Source organism: Poecilia mexicana, unplaced genomic scaffold (assembly GCF_051168715.1).
Source record: "Poecilia mexicana isolate PSO_F unplaced genomic scaffold, ASM5116871v1 scaffold_2, whole genome shotgun sequence".
NCBI lineage: Eukaryota > Metazoa > Chordata > Actinopteri > Cyprinodontiformes > Poeciliidae > Poecilia > Poecilia mexicana.
In genome coordinates, this window is record NW_028263371.1 from 16,896,308 (window position 1) to 16,917,171 (window position 20,864).

At 39.0% G+C, this 20,864-nt stretch overlaps 2 protein-coding genes across 2 annotated transcripts in view; one reads left to right on the forward strand and one right to left on the reverse strand.

Moving 5' to 3' along the window:
- Nucleotides 1-499: 499 nt before the first annotated feature.
- On the reverse strand, nt 500-4,461 carry fundc1 (FUN14 domain containing 1). Its single transcript, XM_015006083.2, has 5 exons — nt 4,378-4,461; nt 3,821-3,974; nt 3,205-3,280; nt 3,000-3,128; nt 500-1,244 (listed from the first exon to the last, which is right to left on the reverse strand). Exons 1-5 carry the CDS (start codon nt 4,394-4,396, stop codon nt 1,167-1,169), a joined length of 456 nt encoding a protein of 151 aa, XP_014861569.1. The 5' UTR covers nt 4,397-4,461; the 3' UTR covers nt 500-1,166.
- A 1,578-nt stretch (nt 4,462-6,039) lies between these two features.
- kdm6a (lysine (K)-specific demethylase 6A) overlaps nt 6,040-20,864 on the forward strand; it is a 41,683-nt gene continuing 26,858 nt past the window's right edge. Inside the window, exons 1-6 of the mRNA XM_015006079.2 lie at nt 6,040-6,801; nt 6,943-7,006; nt 10,558-10,666; nt 10,789-10,838; nt 13,546-13,604; nt 18,918-19,038. Of these exons, the coding sequence (XP_014861565.2) occupies nt 6,644-6,801; nt 6,943-7,006; nt 10,558-10,666; nt 10,789-10,838; nt 13,546-13,604; nt 18,918-19,038 (561 nt within the window). The 5' untranslated portion in view covers nt 6,040-6,643. The remainder of the gene's footprint in view (nt 6,802-6,942; nt 7,007-10,557; nt 10,667-10,788; nt 10,839-13,545; nt 13,605-18,917; nt 19,039-20,864) is intronic.

A 20,864-nucleotide genomic window follows, 5' to 3' on the forward strand; every position in this document is an offset into this window, starting at 1 on the left:
TGATAACAATAAAATCCTGTTCCTGATATTGCTGGTCAACATTGAGACTGGTAACTTGGACTACATCACCAAACTGACATTGTACAGTAATGATAATATAGTTGGAATATATTACCCCCCAATTGAGTTGAACGTTTACATACAGTTCATTCGGGTTGGGCATGTACTGTTTATCATTTATCGTGACAAATAAATTACCATAAGAAATCTTATTTATTATGACCATAAAGTCAAATTAATGTTTTAAAAAATCCCCAAAACAGCCCACAGTCAGGATTGTTAATTTTACTTTACCCCCCTTACTGTTCAATGAGAGGATCAATAAATATCTTAAGAACTCTGGTATATTGTCAAAAAAATTTTGAATCCATTTTGCCCACCTCTACAGTTCATAAGACATAACCTATGTTGTGACTGACTGTTTTGTGTCAATGAAAAGGACTTGTACTTTACTTTGTCCTCCACTTTTAGGTTAAACAACAAAAAACAGACAAATGCAAACATTTGACATAATTTTTATTTCCTTGAAGAGTAAGCAATCCACGGTCTCCCAGTACCATCATTATAGACATTATTTCTACGCTCAACAATACATACATATATATATATATATATATAAAAATGAGATGCTAGTGTGGCAGATGTAACCCATTTCACACCTCTGAAGAAGGCAATGCAATTCCCACATCCATCAGCACTTAATAACATTCAAGATTTTAGTATAAAGATTGTTATGTTTGGATTTATAAATTACAACACTGGCACTGATTGAAACCTTAATGTGAATTTTAAAAATAAGGTAATTAGCCACCCAATGTCTGGCATAAACAGTGCATGTGTTTTCCTTCTGGAACAAATTCAGTTTGGTTCAAATAAATAGAAAATAATATTTAGAAAGCCTCCGCGTTCTTCAGCTTTAAGCCTAAGCCTACATACCGTAAAAGATCAGATTCAGCCCGATATGAAGCCTGACTTTCCCACTGACAGTATATTGATGTGGTTGCACAGTTTCAGAGACAAAATGGTGTGCAGCTTAAAAAAACATATCTGGAAGCTTAACTGAAACTGGCTGCTTGCTGCCGAAAAAAATTCAGAATCCTTGCAATAACGATCAGCCATGATTTTGTAAAGACAGAGGGACGCAGACTCTTCTGCTTTGGCACACCCTAAGACGCCAGGCCGAGCAGGAACCCTCCCACGAAACCGCCGGTGACGACGATGTTCTTCTTCACAAACTCTGTGGACTGAAAAAACACAGAAATGATGTTCAAAATCAGCTTCAAGGCTTAGAGGAGACAAAAATGAAAAGGAAATGCAGACGTCACGTCAAACAAGGGGAACTCAGCCGAACTGTTAAGTTGCGCTGCTATCTCTTTAAATGCATGGTTTGGATCTTTTAATGAGCGTGGTTCTGTTAAAGTACAGACCCTTCACATGTTTCGACACTGTAAATTTCACTGAATTTCAGCTGGATTTTATGTAACGGACAAACATGAAGTAATGCATAAGAAAGTGATAAGCTTTCATTTGATCTATTTTTGCATTGAAACGCTTTATAGTGAAATAATTATCTTATTTCACACATGAATCACATTTCCCTATATCGTCAATGTGAAACAAATTCAATTTATTTAAAAACAAAACTCCAGAAGTTGCATCATAATCAGACAGAAACATATCACTAAGCTACAATGGAGCATTAGATTCATTTGTAGATAAAATAATAATTATAAAGAAGCTACAAAGGAGTATATTCTGGCAAAAAAAAATCTGAAATTTCTACATTCATTTGACATACATACAAGAAAAAAAAAAAAAGCAAAGACATTCAATGTAAATCACACTGTAAATTTGCAAGAAAAAAAAAAGAATGATTTAAAGCACCGGGGTCAAACTCATTTTTATTTTGAGCCACAACATCTTGAATGTACTCACAATTCAGATCCAGTTGTAACTAAATATATTGATAAAACTACCCCTTAAACTGTGTAACGAGCTCAGCACATGTGTAGTTCCACCAGGCTGAAGCAGCTGAGCGGGGGAGTCGTGGGCGACAGCTGCTCTGCTGAGAATCTGTTTTGGGTTTAACCAGGATTTGTTTATGACTTATTATTTAGGACATTATAGTTTAATATAAGTAACTATTTGAGCTGTAATTGTTATGCCATAGATTTAGTAAGCATTTGATAGTTGGTATCTGGTTCAAAATGGACTATTTGTGGACCTTCAACGGAATGGACTATATATCCCATGATGCTTTAAAGCTAGAAGAAGAACTTAAAGTTAGACGCAGAAGAAAATTTGGAGGGGTTTTTTTCCCCAGAAAGAACTTTGTTAGCCGAGTTCCTACACTCTGTCGTATATCACATTATGTATGATTCGTTCATCTCTTTTATTCACTAAAGTTAATCTGAATAATCCATCCGACTCCTTTTCGTCTTTGAATTAGTTGAAAATACGACAGCTCTGAGACAGAAGCTCAGAAACTTGGAAACTCTGAGGAGGAGCTTCGTCCTGGAAGGCAGCGCTAGGTTCAACCAGGCCTTTTGCACAGCTGCATGGTTGCCATGGAGATAAAATGATTTCTCAAACATGCATCAAAGAATCAAGGCAACACTTCAGGTAGGTATATTGTTGAAGAGGAAATATCATTATGACATGATGTAAAGCTCAAAACAGTCAACTTTAAATAATACTGCCCCCTTAATATGAAGTAGTTAAGCCTTTAATCATAAAAAACACTTCTTTATTATTATTATTATTATTATTATTATTTTACAAATTTATGACTTCTGAACATCAGAATGCCCAAATTTCTCTTAAATATTTGATGTTGATGTAAAAATGTGGCAACTGTTTGCCCGAAATTAAATCCAAAGAGAAAGCTAACATCTGAAATAATGGAGGACGTACTCTAGTTTGCTTTTAGCAGGAAAGTCCCAGCGGATTAACTTTGAAGAACCAGATAATTCTCATTTCCAATCTCCCTTGAACCTCACCTTTTCCATGAATGTGTTTAGCTCTGGGACTGCTTGATCTGTTCCCTTCTTTAGCTGCTTCTTAGCTTTGTTCACGTCCTTCTCCACCCTCTTCCAGTCCACCTGGACGTAGCCGCTGTTATTGGCTATCTGAAAGCAGAGTCGGGCCAGTGAAACAGAAGCGAGAGCTTGAGATGTTCCAAGACAAACAGAGGTGCAACAATACCTGCAGCAACAGAAGACCTCCACCTACGGCTGTGGCAGCAACCTTCCCCACCTTCTGGAAGAGATAACCTGCGCACCTAAAGCCAAACATACACAACAGCAAGGGGCTTCAAATTAAATGACAGTTTCTGCCTCAGGAAGAAATGTGAAACAGCTTTGTATTTGTTCATTGGGAAACTAAAGCTTCTTCTCCATTGTCAGGTCTCAGTCTAGCTGGTTAACGTCTGGTTCGGTTCTAGCAAAGTTTGGTCCATCTCCAATTGGTGTGTGGGCGTGAATATGGGCAGGAAGCACATATTATGTAAAAAAAAAACAACATATATATATTTTAAAATAAAATTTACATACTGCATCTTAAAGGGATTAACTGTCTCTTAAAATGTTGTAAAGCTTATATAAAAAAAACGTTATCCACTGCTTGTCTGGAAGAAAAAAGTTCCATTAATTACATCAACGCCATTAGGATTTTGTTTAGATTTATTTAACAAATTCAGTGGACCGTTTTTTCCACGGACATTACCGGATGTAGGCGTGCGTTTAACCTTGGAAAGCTGAGCAGCACGGATAACACGCGGCCCCTGAAGGCAGCACGGTGCGTTAGGAAGGTAAATATTTACCATCCACTCACTCCTCCTATTGCAATCTGTGTGGCCACGGAGTACTTCTCCGCTACGGGCCCGGAGTTCTTCCCGAATAGGCGGTTCCACCATCGCTGCCGCTTGGCGTACTCCGTCAGATCCACGACCTTGTCGTAGATTTCCTCTTCAACATCTTTATGTGGAAAATGCACACAGTTAGCATCAGGTAGCAAAGAGCAGCTACCAAGACCTCAACTCAATGCAGCTCCCTGGGCGCTGTTATTCAGGTGTGGTGAAGTGAATTAGCTCGAATGTTACAGTAAGAATGATGTGAGGTATAGAGAGACAGCAGACGGCAGGAAGGCTGCTTTCTGAACTCTGTGAAGTTCTCCGGCCTGAGGAGGGTAGCGTTAGCTTCAGACAGGTGGAGCTAGCGGCTGAAAAAGAAAGTTACTGCTACAGGAAACATGGCTTCCACCGTGTACAGCTGTAGGACAACAGTGAACAGACTTGGAAAATGTTTGAGTGACGCTCGGAGAATGTTCTCGAGTTTAGCTACAGACACGAAGACCGTTTGTTTCATTAGACGCGCTTACCCTTGTTGCGGTTCGCCATTTTGGAGTGTGCTGGGCTGTCCCCCAGATTCCTGCGCGTCCGCCGTCATTTGCATAAATTGGACGGAGAAAAAGAGGGATAAGTCTGTCTGCGTCTCTTCGGAGACATGTCCTCTATCACACGGAGCGGAATGGAAATAGCTTGGGTTGACTTACTGAGGCAATACACAAGGTACATACAGAACGGCTTCAGCCTCCCTGGAAAAAAAAGTAATCTGACTTTTATCTCAGAATTCTTTCTGCTTTTTTTTTTAAGTCAAAAGTCCTTTTTCGTCGGGTCTATGGTCGTCTTCCTTACAAGTTACAACACAGTAAATAGCAGATGGGGAAAAAAGAACATTTTACGGAATCTTATTGAGTAAGTTTGCCATTTATGGTTGTTACCAATGAGTCCACAAAGTCAGGTGTAATCACAACATCATTAAATAAACAAGATAATTCAGATACAGAGCCTTTCTCCGTTCTTTTTCATTTTTTTTACTGCCACTTCTTTTTTTTTAGATGTACATGTTTTTTCTTTCAATAAATTCAGCCATCCCTGAACCTTTAACTGTTAGAAAAATCAGCTTTGTATTCAAACCAGCACATTATTTCCACTTGCAATTGTGAACAGCAGCGGATTTGGGAAACCCTTTTCATAAAGAGATCTACTGCCTGGTCATGCTCTTTTGAAAACATACTGTATGTATTTTAAAAAGTTTCTATATGCATCTTTATATATTTATGTTAAAATGATCTTAATTGACAGAAAGAATCAGCTCAATATATTCATAAGAACATATGTGGTGTTTAGAACAAATATTGTGGCTATAAACAATAATATTTAATTATTATTGTTTAATAATAATTAAACATTATTATTAAACAATAATGTTTAATTTTTAGTTTACATTTCTTATTTCAAATATACATAATGAAAATCTATTTCAGATATAGCCAATGTAATCTGGAATATCCTTAGTTGTAAACAGTAGAAACGTATTAGGATGATCTTAAATGTAACTTAAATTACATTTAGTTAGAGAAAGAGCTTTCAGATATCTTTTGACACATTTATGCTTAGACCTTCTGACCATGTAAAGTGAAGAGTAAAAACAACATTATAGCTATCTTAAAAGTAACTGCATTAAATTTCCAGGATTCCACTTACATTTTAAGAATGTTAAGATTTCAAAAATATCTCTTCAATTCTGGCTGCAAAAAATGATTGTACTACAACGTCCTGCCAAATAGGAGATGCATTTAAAAGCTAATAAACTGAATGAAAGTTGCAAACGTTAGGTTGTAGTCTATCTATCTATCTATCTATCTATCTATCTATCTATCTATCTATCTATCTATCTATCTATCTATCTATCTATCTATCTATCTATCTATCTATCTATCTATCTATCTATCTATCTAACTAACTAACTAACTAACTAACTAACCTTTTTTGTATCTTTTGTCTGGGGCTTCCAATAAAGAAAGCCAAAACGGCAAATAAACCATATTAATTGGAACATTTACAAAAGAGGTCCAGTAATTTCAATAAAATTGAAAATAAGGTACAACATATTTTCTGCTTTTTGGGGGTGAAGAGTGTTCAGATTATTTATATGTTTACAACCTGTCTCAGTGTGTAATTTGGATGTCTTTTTCTTTTTCCTTTTTTTGGGGGGGTATTTATCAAAAAGTCCATGTGCAACGTTGCAACAAATATCCTTGACCAGACCGACAACTGCGTTGACCAATAGGAATCAGGGAAAATTCGGTTACGTAATCATAATACAATGAGAAAGCCCAATCGCGCGGCACGAGGCGGGCCGTCTGAGCACGTTTTGATGTGTGCGTGCGCGTGTTCGCGACCCATCAACTGAAGGCCCTCATGTGACCGCGGAGGAACGCCGCTGATTGGCCACACGGAGTGGAGGGCGTGCCGACGGTGGCGGCGTGCGTTTGCCTATGTGACACAATTACAACAACTTTGAGCCGCTGGTTGGGGGGAAGTTTGCGAGCTTATCAAACAACTTTCTCACTTCTGGCCCCACATTACGCCAACTCCATGCATAAACCGGGACTGGAATACGCGCACTGTTTTGACGTACAATGAAGAGCGCGGAGGGGAACTTGAAAGGATCGCTTCCTTGAGGATTTGGCAAGAATCACGCTACGCCCCGTTTTAACCCTGGATAGGTGTGCGACGGTCCCGCTGTTGCCGAGTTCCGCCGGAGTCGCCCGGTCCCGCTCCCCCTCTCGGTCTCTCGCCATGAAATCGTGCGGACTGTCGCTCACGGCCGCTGCCCGGAGCCTCGGCGTTGCTGCTAATGACGAGGAGAAAATGGCGTCGGGAAAAGCGACTGAAATCGAAGAGGACTTTCCGAAGCTAACAGCACAGGAAAAGGAGAGCCTGGTCGGAATTGACAGGTTAGATGCCTAACTGCAAGAACAGTCTTATTCGCGTGTATTTTTTCTGTTGTTCTGTAGCTTTTACTAGTGAAGTTGGTAACAACATGATCGCTCCCCCCACTAAGTAACACGGAACCGTTGTCTGTCCTTTACTTGCAGTTCACTGTTTGGATTTCATGGGCTTCAAGAAGATGGCGCCAGAACGAAGGCCTTGCTGTTAAAGGTATGCCACTAAAAGCAGTCTCACAGCCGCCTCTGGCCGCTATCTCCTCTGATGAGACACATATCCCACCTGAAACGAATGGTACAGACCTCCCAACGCCGCTCTACGTGTATGAGTGCATCCTGGCCTTCAATTTCACTCCCAACTTTAAAGCTGAGCCAGCAACCGCCTGTAGAAGCAGAGTTATTCCAGGGATATAACGCAGCGGCAGGCTTACATCGATGTGAAACGCACCTTAGATAACAGAGACAACGCTGTTTTACGGTGAAACTGAACGCATCTCCGCCCTAACAGAGGTGTCATCGGTTCAGCTTTTACGGTCGCATTATATAGCGACAGCCCAACCATATCGTGTGCATCATAAGCATGTCAAATCGCATTACCTTCACACCTGCTGTTACTTTTTTTTGAGTTTGTTACATATGCAGACAAGCGCCCCGTTTCTCAACAGGAAAATTGTGATAACTTTTGTGTTTATGTTGCTAAAGTGAATTACAGAGCTGCACGAGGACACAAACCTAACAGTTTTCGTGTGTTTTTGTGATAATAGTTTCCAAGTTAGCAGCAATATTCGGGTGGCACAAAACAAGCCGATGAAACGGCAAGCCAGAGTTTGTGCGTCAGCTCTCTCTCTCCGGTTAGCATGCAGCGGCTAACCGTCCAGCGGTGTACACCCGTTTGCACTCGCACGTATGCATCCCCCTTTTTTAACGTCGGTTTTGACATTTTGGGCTGAAACTACATGCCTTGTGTTAAGGTTGCAAAAAAATAATGGCTGCTTCGCGTCGCCCAAGATGGCGGGGGAGGGAAGAAAATACCCAGAAAAGGTTTGCTGCCCTAGCTAGCTAGGTAGCTGCAGCGGCTAGGCTAACCTTCATTCGCATGAGAGATAATCACGACGAGGGCGTCCAGTGTTTATAACAAAGATGAGTGATTAGAGCGGAAGCCGGGAGCGCCAGACGGAGTAAATGTGCACTGCTTGGTGAACACACACAAAGCCTGTGTTATTACAGTCCGTGTTTCTGCCATAAAACTGCCCGTGCGGACTGTTTGTTCAACATGTGGCTCACTGGAGGTGGAGACATAGCAGGGGGACAATGTATCCAAGGGTTTAGAAGGCATGTTGGCAACACTTTCCAAAGTGTCGTAATGTCAAAACAAGTGGGAGCATTTAAAACGGCATTAGATGAACTTAAAATGTCATCCAGGAACACATACAGGTGCATTCACAGGTGCAATTCATTGTAACATGAATTACAATTTAATCTTAAAGGGGCAGCATTATTTACCTGGAGTATTGCCATGATTCGTTCATGCATATTTGAGAGAGGTTTTAATCTCCCATGGCAACCATTAAAGCTGTGCAAAACACCTGCTTGGACTGAGAGCTGCCTTTGAAGTGCAACTCCTCCTCAGAGCTGCAGTTTTGAAGCTTCTGTATTACAGAGTAGCCCTCCTGCTCTCAGCTCCTCTAGACTATCCAATAGCAATTAGCAAAAACCTGGTGAAACTGCACATCTGCTGAGCTCATTATAGGAGCTACTTTTCAGTGCAACTCTGGTGAAAACATTGTTAAAGGGTTACTAGAGGAACAATGTTGTGATTATGAAATAACATTTCTTTTAAGTCATATTGGACACACATAGCATTTTTACCACTGAAGGTAACATAGTTACATGGTTGTGCTATAAGTTATTAGCTGCAAATGACTCATTGGATAAATGAAGAAAGCTGCAGAATATACATTTTAAAAAAATCTGATTACTTGATTAATTTCATAATAATTTACTAAATTAATCATGTTTTCCTTATTTAAAAAATAATTTATTTGCTGTGTCTTGATGGACATATAATATCGTATAAAATAGCTTACGTGGTTAAATGGAAAATCTGCAGAATCTACCTTTTATTAAAAATCAGATTGTCACAATAATCAATGGACTCTTTGCACCTCAGCTTCCGCGTTTGGGGAAAAGCGGCTCGATTGTTTCCAATCTATTGAAAATGGCCTTTTACACCAAATGCTTGCAAGGCTTGGTCAAGGTTTGTACATTGATCCGAAGCCCCAATAAGTAAACTGGAGAAAGGTTTTTAGATGTACGCCTCGTTATACATTTACTGATGCGAAGGTGAGTTTTACTTAAACTTTGTGGCTAACATTAACCTTAGCTTATGCTAGTAGGCAATATTCTCGGACATTGTTCTTGTAAAAATGTGCTATTTAAGTATCTAAACATTCTAACGGACAATGTTTTTCTTATTTTCAAGTATATTGTGTGTGTTTATTGTCGTTAGTGCCAGAGACTTAACAGGGTTCGGTTACGGTTCGTACGTTTTACTTCTGAAACACGACGAAGCACAACAAGCCTCGTAGCTTGACGTAGCGCAGCTCTGGTGTCAGAGATCTGGTCCAGCTGCTCAGGTTCAAAGTTGCTGCTTTTAGAAAAATATGACCGTGTTGCTTCACGTCTCCGTGTTATTTCGTTTTATTACCTTTGCATGTTTCTTGTGAAGAGCTCAGATAGGACGGTGTTTACAGCAGTATGTACAGGCGGATAAACTCTTTCAGGCTGAATACAGAAGTGATTCCATGGAAATAACTCAGGGAGGCTCCTTTATTTACCATCCGTATCCCCGGTATTTTAGGTTGATCCGGAGTGAAGTGAAGGCTGCAAACTTTGTGTTGTGCAGCGTTAGCTTTAACTGATAGCGACAGATATTTACAAGCCACCATCTTCTTAATTCAGGATCGCTTGGAAATTAACGAAAACTTAAAAGCCCATTATATTAGGAAGACAACAATGTTCATAGTATTGCTTTTTTGCATCTGAAATACGACTTAGTCTTTTCTACCAGTCATGGTAACTCAAAGCGGAAACAAGTGAGCCGCATTAGCTCCTGGAGATGTGACGTCAACGCCTTAGGTGCAAAGAGCCCATTGCTATAAACAATCGTTAAATGTCTAAAAAAGGAATTAAATTGGTTACTTGTGTCTTTTAATGTATTTCCATTTATTGTATAAAAGGCTTAAGTGGTTAAATAAAAAAAAATTGCCAGTTTATTTATCTATTTATTTATTTTTATCAGAGTAATCGATTAATCGTTACAGAGAGCCCTGTGTCCAGCTAGAGTCCAGCTCCAGTTTGCTTTGCGTCTCGGGGTAAATGTCCAAGGTTTACATGTGAGCTTTCATTCTACAAAGCTGTGGTTGTAAAATGTCGTTCGACGCCGTGGTTAAACTCTCACTTTTCCCTCTTAACGCTGCGTGTTGCTTCTCCCCACTGTTTTCCTGGCTTTCTCGTGTCAGCTGGCTCTCTGCCGCGGCCGCACGACGGCACATCGAGCCTCATTTGTTTAGCCGTTGTTTAGATACCAACTCCGAGTCCTTATTTGGGCGTTTGGCTCGTAGTATGCAAAACGGCGCATAAACATGTCAGATTATGACCTTCTAGGAACATTAGAAAGGCCTCACTGAGACGTTGGCTGCCGTTTAAACTGTAACGTTGGCTCGGTGTGGCCACTGAGCTCTCGCCTTGATGTTGTTGCTTTAGGCTGTGAGCTGCTACGATGGCCTCATCCTGAAAGCGGAGGGCAAGGTGGACCCTGACGTCTTCTGCCAGCTCGGCCACTTCAACCTCCTGCTGGAGGAATATTCAAAAGGTAACAATCGTTTATTATACTGTATCTATATAACTTGATGAACTGAATTGAATCTTGAGCTTTTCATATTGTTCCAAAATGACTCCCTCATGTTGTTTTCCGTTGTCTCATCCTTCACTCAGCATTATCTGCATACCAGAGGTACTTCAGTTTACAGTCGGACTACTGGAAGGTGAGTCTGATGCACGTTTTCCAGATCGCAGCTTATCAAATGGAGAACAAACTGTGACACAAACTCTTTTGCGTAATTAATCCAAGAGAGGGAAAGAAAAGAGAAGTTTGGTTTTGATTTAACTTCAGACAGTGGAATAAAAGTTTAATCTCTTTTATTCTGTAAGTTTCTGGTTTCAACTGTAAATAAATAATTAGCTGTTGCAGGTGAAGATGTTTAAACCTCTAAAAGAACCCAGTTTTTTGGGCCGTTCTGTCACAGCCAGGATTTTGTAATAATACTCTGACTCCCTGCTAGCATGACATCCAGATGTTCAGCCCCATTTTGTCTAGGTCTGCCTTAATAAGCAATGAATCAGCTAATCACAAGATCAGTTAAAAGGAGCTCAATAATTTCCATTTTCATGATTTATCTTTTCTATTTTTTCTCTTTTTCTACAAAAAAACTGACAAAAATTTTCAGTCTAGTGTTTTTGCCTCAACTAGAACTTGTTTTGAAGGACAGTTTGTTTAAATAGACCTCATAATTCATTTTGTTTGTTGTTTCTGTTTGTTTATTTTGGATACTTAAAATGTCTTTAAAAAAATCACCAGATTTATTTTAAAAAGTTCAATAGAATTTAAAGTTTATTGATCTTTTAGAATGCCGTCTTGCATTACCATTATGTTACTTGAAAATGGTCTCAAAACAACATTATCATTCATCGCAATAATTTCTGGGGTAATTTATGGTCAATGTGGGACCTTCGTCCCACATTGACCAACGTCTATTGAGGGTTAACTAATGCAAGCTGCGTTTCCATTCACCTTATAACTGCGTAATTTGACATTTTGAAAATAAAGTTGCTTAAAGGAAACTTAAATTTAAAAAAAAAAACTCTTGTTTTTCGATACATTTTAGCTGCTTGGAAGAGATTTCTTTATTTTATTTTTTATTTTGTTTATTTTTTTTGGTTATAAATTGGTTTATTTCAGCAACCAGACGTTGCCACTGGCACAAATAAAGAAGACAACAGGAAGTAGTTATATGATGAGGGTGCCGTATGTTTTTTTTTTTTTTTTAAACACTTATTCCATGAACAAACTTATTCACATATGACTTTAATTATGTTTCTTATTTAATGGAAACCTTGCAAAATGGTGGGATCTTTTTTTGGACATTAGTATAATGTCCAAAACTGTTTTGTGTACATTTGTAATGGAAACACAGGTAGAGAAACCCGGAGTTTATGGGTTCTCTTTAGCATTTACATCTGAGAGGGAAGAAGGTTAGGTTTTGCACCGGGTGAACCATTTCTGTGTGTTTTTCCATTCTGGACCCATTCACGACTCCAATCTAGTCTTAAACTCGTTTTAGTTTACTGACTCTCAAAGACCTTTAAACGGGTGTCGAGCCTCCTGACTTGGCACCTTCATAGTTCTATATAGTTCTGCGTCTCTATAGTAAGTAGACTAATGTTAGAAGTTGAACACAAAGATAATATTCAGCTTCCTTCAAAGGTTTGAAAACCTTCATTACTACACTTGCCATTGTTTGCAGTCTAATTGATTGTTCTGACTTAGTGAAAAAATCGGGTTTAAAAAATGGGCACATTCTCCAGATTTTTAAGCACATTTCATACATTAAAATGTATATAAAATGCTAATACAGCAAAAAAAAAAAAATTCTATTAATTTAAGTAAGAAAACATTCTGTTGCCTAAAATGGAATAACAGCATTCCTTGTAGCAAAGGCTCCATCTGCAGCTTAAAAAAACAACTTTTTCACAAAATTCAAATGAGGTGAAGTTAAAACCTGAAACTTGAGTTCTGGCTAAAAGATATTTACTAATTTTTATTTTTTAGCTAGCCATCCATCCATCTTGTTATCTACCTCTTTATCTACCTAGCTATTTATCTACCTCCATCTATCTGTCCAACTCTTTACCCCCATCTCTGTCTATCTTGCTACATACGTAGCAATCTAGCTATGTATCTGTCTAATCAAATTGGGTTCTTTTGTATGGATTGGTTTATTTACTGCTCTGTGCTCTTTTAGAAAATAGCCTTTTTTGAGTCAATTGAGGATTATTCAATTCTTAAATTAGTTGACGGTATTTCACTCAATCTGATTAATCGTTTCAGTCCTCATATATTTGTTTTCCTCTTTAAAGCCAAGCAAACTCTGCTTAAATTTAGAAAACCTAAAATTGAAATTTTCTGCCAGTGTTATGTCAGAGCTGGTGTTTGTGTATTGATGTAGCCAAAGATGGTGTGGCAGCCTTTATTTCTTGGGAAAAACCGACTGAAAAGAATCTTTAGCAGACTCTCAAAAGTGGAGAAAAAGTCTTCCAGAGGGATGAAGCACACTATAAACTTGACAAGAAAGTCAACGAGGTCCCAAGGAAACAAAACAAAACATGTTGGCTCAGGAAAAAAACTATCAAGAATCAAATATGAAGCCAACAAGACCCCTTTCCAGAGCTACAAAGCTGAGGTTTCATTCACTGGTGCAGAAATGGGGCTGATTTAATGCGCATGTGGATATGCTGCTTGTTTTTCAGATTTGGGTTTACAGCTTGGAGAGATGGCATTTAAAATGCTTGGGACGTCATTAAATTCTAGCTTTAGGTTCTGGCCAGGATCTGTGCTGTAATCATTGTAATGTGTTGATCTAAATCAAGTCTGATGTACTTTCTTTTCCTTTTTTTTTTTTTTTGTTTCCCTAGAATGCTGCCTTTTTATATGGCCTTGGAATGGTTTACTTCCATTACAACGCATTTCAGTGGTAAGTGTTTTGTTTTTCTCCTAAATAATTTCCTTAGTCTAAGATGGATTAGTTAATTCATGGATTGATGTCAGCGCAAAAGCATTTTTAAGGGCACGAGTCCTGGATGCTGGATGTACTTCTGATGCTTGGAGCCACAGCTAGCAGGCTATCCAGACAGTGGATACAACCATTTTCCTGCTACTTCAGGGCTTTTTAGTTGTTTTCTTTTCCCATCTTCAAACTGGAAAATCAGACTTCTGTTTCTGTTTCATAAAAATGGGGGGAAAACAGAAACATTCTTGGCCTCGGGGACGACGTTTAATTCTGACAAAGACATCATGCTATATGCTGATGATATTTTGATGATCCCAGAAGTTCTCTGGAGAGTAGGATATTTACTAGAGGTGAAATGGTATAAAAGTGTTTGTTGGTGGTCCCATAGGCTTTCAACACGATTTAGTTGTTAGAATAAATGTGCGCTTATTGACTTGTTTCTGTCCCTGCATTCAGTCAGAAGGTCATTTAGTTACTGTGGAAGATATTTATTATTTAGAAAAACGACATTACGTTCTAGTTGACAGCAAATGTTACATTTCATAGCATAACTGTGGTAGCTGAGTCATGATTGAATTATTTCATCATGTGTTCATTTGTTAAATTGTGGTAGTTAAACTGTGAACGAGCTGGGTTAGCGGTGCTAACCCTAAAGCACAAATTATAGACTAAAAATAAAATATAAAATGTCAAATATCGGTAGTTTAACTAAAGGTTCATCAAACCAAACCAATAAGGTTCACAGCAATGAAAAAAACACTGGTGGTGAAGAAAATCAAGCTAATTTTGTGTTTTGCTAACTTTGAAAACATTTAGTTGACTTGGCTTCCTCTTGATAGTTTGTTCCAGATAAATTCTGAAGTGTTAATGTACTTGGGTATTATTTATAACGCATGTCATCAACACATGGTGGGTAATCAAGATGGTTAAATTTAGCCTTTTAGCATTAGCTTCCTCTGAATACCATGTTGGTGTAGTGCCTTGGCAGTAGATGAACAAATGTCTGACTCGTGCTTTAGGGTTAGACCCGCTAACTTTTTAGTTAGCACCGCTAACCCAGCTGTTATCTGCTGGGATATTTCTCTACTATTAACCCTAAATTATTTGCAGTTTTTTCTTTTGTAGAGCATACCTAAAATATTTGAAGGAAAATCCGTCTTAAGAAGCTGAAATATCAAGGTGTAATGCAACCGGACATGCTATCGGCTGGCATTTGCAAACCAGCCAATCCAGAAGCTCCATTTACTTTTCTTGCCACTGATTGACTGAACCCCCAGGAGAGGAAATGAGGAAGTAGCATGTTTATGAACATCTGGTCCCTGAGCCAGTAACACTCTGAGGTTTCTGTTCGTAACCTGCAATTAATCCATAACTGGAAAAGGGAGGCGTTCTGTAATAACCAAATACATTTTGTAGTTTTTCACTCTTTAGTTTTCTGACTGTTATCTTAAGAGCAGCTAATGGTCCGTTTTCCTGGACTCAATGGTTATTATTTATATTAGCCATAGAGGTGACATCCTGGAGTGTGAGTGAGAGAGTCGATGTTGGTGTTTCGCTAGCATGCTAAACAGAGACCGTGTGGGATACTATGGGCTTTATCTTGAAAGAAACTAGAGGTAATGGGCTAGAGTTGTTTGTGGTAACTTATTCACAGATTGGGAAATGCTTCTGTATCTCCACTGAAGTTTGAAAAAGGTTGGAAAGCAACTTTTATGCCATTGATGCGACACATGCGTCATAATTTTGCACTAGAAAAACCAGGAAGTGGTAAATCTAGACGTAAAAAATGGCTGAAAATTATGATTAGGAACTTAAGAACAAAGTCTCAGTGACATTGCAATCCCACCAGTCTGACTACACATCCAAACAGACTTCTCTGCACAATTTACAGTCAGTGCTCCACAAAACAGCGTTGACTGTTTTAGTTGTGCTCTTTTTCTTAGCTTCCGTCGTCTTATGATCCTGTCGGCTCACATTGCTGAAAAACTTTAAAATCCATCCATTCGCAGCTCCAGATGATGCGCTGCTGTGTGACGTCCAAGTTCTTTGTTTCGCTTTTGGGGTAGTAAGCCATCGACACAGACATCTCACTCCAGTCGGGTTTAATTCGCGGTATGAACAACTACACACAAAAAAAGGTTCCAGCAAAAAATATTGGAATTGGCCGTCAAGACCTGCTGCGTGAACGTAGCCTCCGACGGCAATTCTGAAGAAAAATGCAGCACTCCTGGTACACATCCCTGATGACACCCAAGTGACTGCAGGTAGTCACCTGTATCCCTGGCCACAGAAGTAGCAATAGCCGTATTTTGGCTTCATAAAACATCTGTGAATAAAAAGAAGCCCCGATTGACTCCAATCTAACATGCCCACTGTGAACTGGAGACTGAACAGAAGCATCACTCTGCCAGGGCTGGGGGAGGGGAGGGCTGTTATTAGGTTGGGTCCAGGGGACAGACTACGTCATGGAGACCAAGGCTGAAGGAATGCTGAGCTGTCAGGTGGGGAGTATTGCTTCATTGGGGTGTTAGTGTGTTGGGTGGCTTGAATGTTTTAAAAAGCTTAAGTGGAGGTTTAATTTTAACCAGCTAGCATCTGTGAGTCAAATGGGGGAGTTAGCTTTATGTTTAGTTAAAAAGTAGCTTTTAGCTGCTGATTAGGCTTTACAGTAAAAAATGGAGTGTGTTCATTGTTTTACTGGAGCTGTCATGTTGCTGTGTGGTACAGTCTATCCTGCTGAGGAGCTTCACTGGATGCAGCCTGGGAGGGAAAGAGGGAGAGGGCAAACAGTGAGTGGAGGGAGGGAGGGAGTACATAAACTGAGAGGGGGAGGTGCTGGGGGCACTGAGTTCAGTGTGTGTGTGTGTGTGTGGCATGTTCAGTAGAGACCACAGTGCTTTTTCATACAGGAAAAAGGGCTGCACGCTGACATGCATTTGCTATTGTTGCTATAGTTACACAGCAAGTGGGTTCAGTTGTAAACGGCTCGTTGCTGCAGGTAGGATTGCTTCTGTTTTATCAAAAGGGCTGGCTTCATGTTGGCGAACATGATCACATTATTTCATTTCACTAGATTGTGTCCAAGGAAAATCTTGAGGGTTTCTCTGTTAAATGATCCTTTTTTGGTACCAAAACTCAATGCTGCTTTTGAAAATACCAAGGGTATTCTGCATCATATTGATGCTATGAGCCAAAACAGTTAGCTGTTGCTGTTTGCTGTAAAGCATTCTGCAGATATTCAGAGAGCCCCCTCCTGAATCTTCCAGTAAGCGAATGCTCTTAAACTGAGAAGCCACATCTCTGAGGTTCATGCCGGAACATATTGTCCATTCAGGGAGGATGCATTACTGAGCTCAGTGCTACTCTGCATTATATTTCATCTTCTCTCTGAACCGAGCCATTCGTGTAAAGCATTCAAGCGAGATAGCAAACTGACCGTTTCCAATATTGGTATTAAGATGACCCAAAAAAATACTATCTTTAGTTCTTTACACATCTCTAAGACATTAGAGCAATTTGTCTCCCAAAAAAGGTTCTTGGTGTCAGAAATTCAACTACCTTGTGTATAAAACACTAAGCTCATTGACTCCTAAATAAACATGTCCTAACTGTATGTTGGAAGACAAGATTGATGGTTGTCTGTGCATCCTTATAAAATTGTACATCTGTTTAAAATTGAAGCCTTAAATTATCTTAAATTCATTGAGAAACAATATGTTGGCATTAAATGTTAATCACAGGTCTTAAATCTTACTATAATGAAAACCTTTGAGTTGCACAGACATCTTCACTGAATTCTGTGACTCAAGGTGGTGGTGATTACTGGTTACTAGCTGTAAAAAAAGTTAGCTAGCTTTTTTACATATAGCAAGCTAGCTTTACGTAAAAAATAGCTAGTTTTTTACGTAAAGCTAGCTTGCTTTTTTTATGTAAAAAAAAAAAAAAAGAGCTAAATTTTCTTTAAGAATATTAGCAACTAGTTACCGTTGGTCACAACTGCCTTAAGTCACAGAGTTAAGTACAGCTGGTTATATGTAAAATGGCTTTCTATAGCGTTTTATGTAAAGTTAGCTATATGTAAACTAACTTGCATATTACAAGCTATATGTAGTTACAAAAACTAGCTATAGGCAATTCTGTGACTCAAGGCGGTTAAACCTCATGTTCTGCCCCTGGTGATGATATTTTCTATTTACAGCAGATTGGTGTAGCACAGTCTGCAGGGCAATTAAGGCGTTCCAAGAGGTGCTTTACATCCACCCAACGTTTTCCCGAGCGAAAAAAATTCATGGAACTGAATGAAGTCAATCTTTTTTGTTTAGCACATTTCAGCAACAAGGCAGTTCAAGTTTTTGCATAATTAAAAAAATAATACTAAAAGCACTACAAAAACAAAATAAAGACAAATAAATATACTTAGACATGGATATGAAGGAGAGTGGTTTTTATTTTGAGAACCACAGTTGTTTCGACGCATGAAACTCTTATTTTGAAGGAGGAGTCATGACAGCTGGACTGATGTAGGGGGAACTGTTACCATAATCCCCATGTAGACACTTCTCTGTGCTGTGAATTAACATATTAACCTGAAACAGCTTGTTTGATCAGTGCTTTTGTTTAAAAATGAAATCCTATAGTAAATACCAACTATTCCTAAAGATTTGATTTAGAAACCATTTGGCTCTAATCATTGCAATGCATCCTAAGCTTCTAATTTTGAGTTTCTCAGCCTTCATGGACATCCAGGAGCCTTTTGGTTATTTGAAATCACTAAATGGATTCCTCAGTTATATGCCCCTATTTTAGATTTTAAGATTCTTTTGTTAACTTTTAAAGTTTTAAATGGGTTAACCCCCCCTTATCTTCGGGACCTTTTAAATTTCCAGTCTGTGTCCAGAACGCTACGATCAAATAATCAGTTATTACTTACAGTTCCTCGAACTCGACTTAAGAGGAAAGCAGATCGAGCTTTTTCTGTTGCTGCTCCTGTTTTATAGAATAACTTACCTTTCCAGATTAGATCTGCCCACAGCCTGGATCATTTTAAATCGCTTCTTAAAACTCATTTTTACTCTTTGGCATTTAATTGACGTGTGTTCTGTTTTGTCATTTGTGGTGTTGTTTTTGTACAGCACTTTGGTGCAGTTTTATACCTGTTGTAAAGTGCTATATAAATACATTTGACATTGACATATTAAATACTCTGGCAGGGCAGTTATCCGAGTCAGACTTTTGTTTTCAGCTTGTGATTTTTTTTATTTACTTTTTTCTCTCCAGGGCAATTAAGGCGTTCCAAGAGGTGCTTTACATCGACCCAACGTTTTCCCGAGCAAAAGAAATTCATCTGAGACTGGGGCTCATGTTCAAAGTCAACACAGACTACGAGTCCAGCTTAAAGGTAAATCAGAACAACAGGCTGAGTGATGAGTTCTGGGATGTTCAGGTGATATACAGGAAAAAACATTTACTGGTTAAAATGTTTTGTCTTTTACAATTTATTTCAAGCAGTCTCTTAAATCTAGTCCAGTATGGCTGACTGCTGATGGATTACATCAACAAGACGTCTGTGTTGGATATGAAAGGCCAGTACAGTTGGTGTTGAGTCAGTTTTCATTGGTCTGTGCTGGAAGCCTGAAATAGACTCCATGTCTCCAGTTCTTCTGACAAAAGCTGTTATTAGGAAGAATAAAATTTACACCTGTGAACCAAATCTGTCCAGATGGTTCTGGCCCTGCTGTAGCCTGAAACTTTCAGATTGTGATCTGATCCCTGGCCTTGTTATGGTCCAGACGTTCTGTCATAGATTGTTTGTTCCTGGACAACCAACTCCAAATCACACAATATTGTGCAAAAACAATATTCCTGAATATAATCTGACCTTTTACATCAACAAGGTTACAGAAACCCTTAAGACTTGTCTTGCATGTGGAAAAATGACTTATAATCTTGTCTGTTCTCAGATTTAACTGTTGGAGAACCCCTAAAACTCTTCAGTGCTTGGTGTGTCCAAAGCAGTTTATTTTTATTTTGTTTTTTAAGAGAATAACCAGAGTAGTTTTTAATTTCTTACACAGTTGACCCTCGTCTATTCCCAGTTCAGTATTGACAGATTTATTCTCTATTCTCTGATTCTTCTGTGGGACGCAACTCGCATTATTCACGGAAAAATTTGCTGCATGCATATTATTTCTCAGACCATATCTAAAATATTCTAAAGATTGGGAAACGCCAATGCTTCAGCGCAAAACTAGACACGCTACTGACTGGAGTTTACAAAGCAGCCAATACAGGAGGGCTGTTGATTTTCCCTGCCAATGATTGGCTGTAGCCACAGGAGAAGAAATAAGGAAAACTGTAAATATTAGTTTCTGCAGTATAGCTGTTAATGCGTATTAATACATGTTATGGTATACTTGGTTTATTTGATCTAAGATTTCAGCTATTAGCGAGCAACTGTGGTCCCTAACGAATAAATTGTTCCCACAAGATCGGACTAGAGGTACGTTACCCTAAAAATGTGCCTTCTTGATAAGCAGCCAGTGAACACAATTACCCATTAATTGGAGTCACTTGTAATGTAGAGCTGTGTATCATCTGCTTGATTTACTAATGGGGACACAGCAGTACACTTTTTCACTAATGATAAACATACAGATACCGATATCTGAGGTCTAGTATCGGTTAATACCGAGCCGATACAGAAAAAGTGCCGAATTGACTCAAACATAGACATAAATGTACTGAATTGCGAATATATTTGATAACTCTGCACCAGTACAACACACTGAAATGCACCAGTAGCTTCACAGTCTTGGTCAAACATGTAAAAACAACACAACGTCAATTTGTTTAGTCTGTGCAAATAGGAGTATAACGGCCGATTTAAAATAATGAAGAAAGTGAAACTGACAAAAGTAGGGCTGAAACGATTCCTCGAATGATTCGAGTACCTCGATTACTAAAATTCCTCGAGGAAAATTTACCTGCCTCGAAGCTTCGTTAATTTATGTTTTATTAGTTAGCGCACGGTGTTCCGGCCGGGACTTCATTTACCGACGAACCGCACAATAAATTTCATATCCCGGACTAAAGAAACGGGTGGCGGAGCGCATCGTACATGGCTGGTAGATGAGTTTCTGAGTGTGACCAGTGAAGGTGTCGTAAATATCCCGTATTGCTTCCCCCCGTGTTCGTCCCCCGGTCTAACGGTTCGTCAGTCCGCTG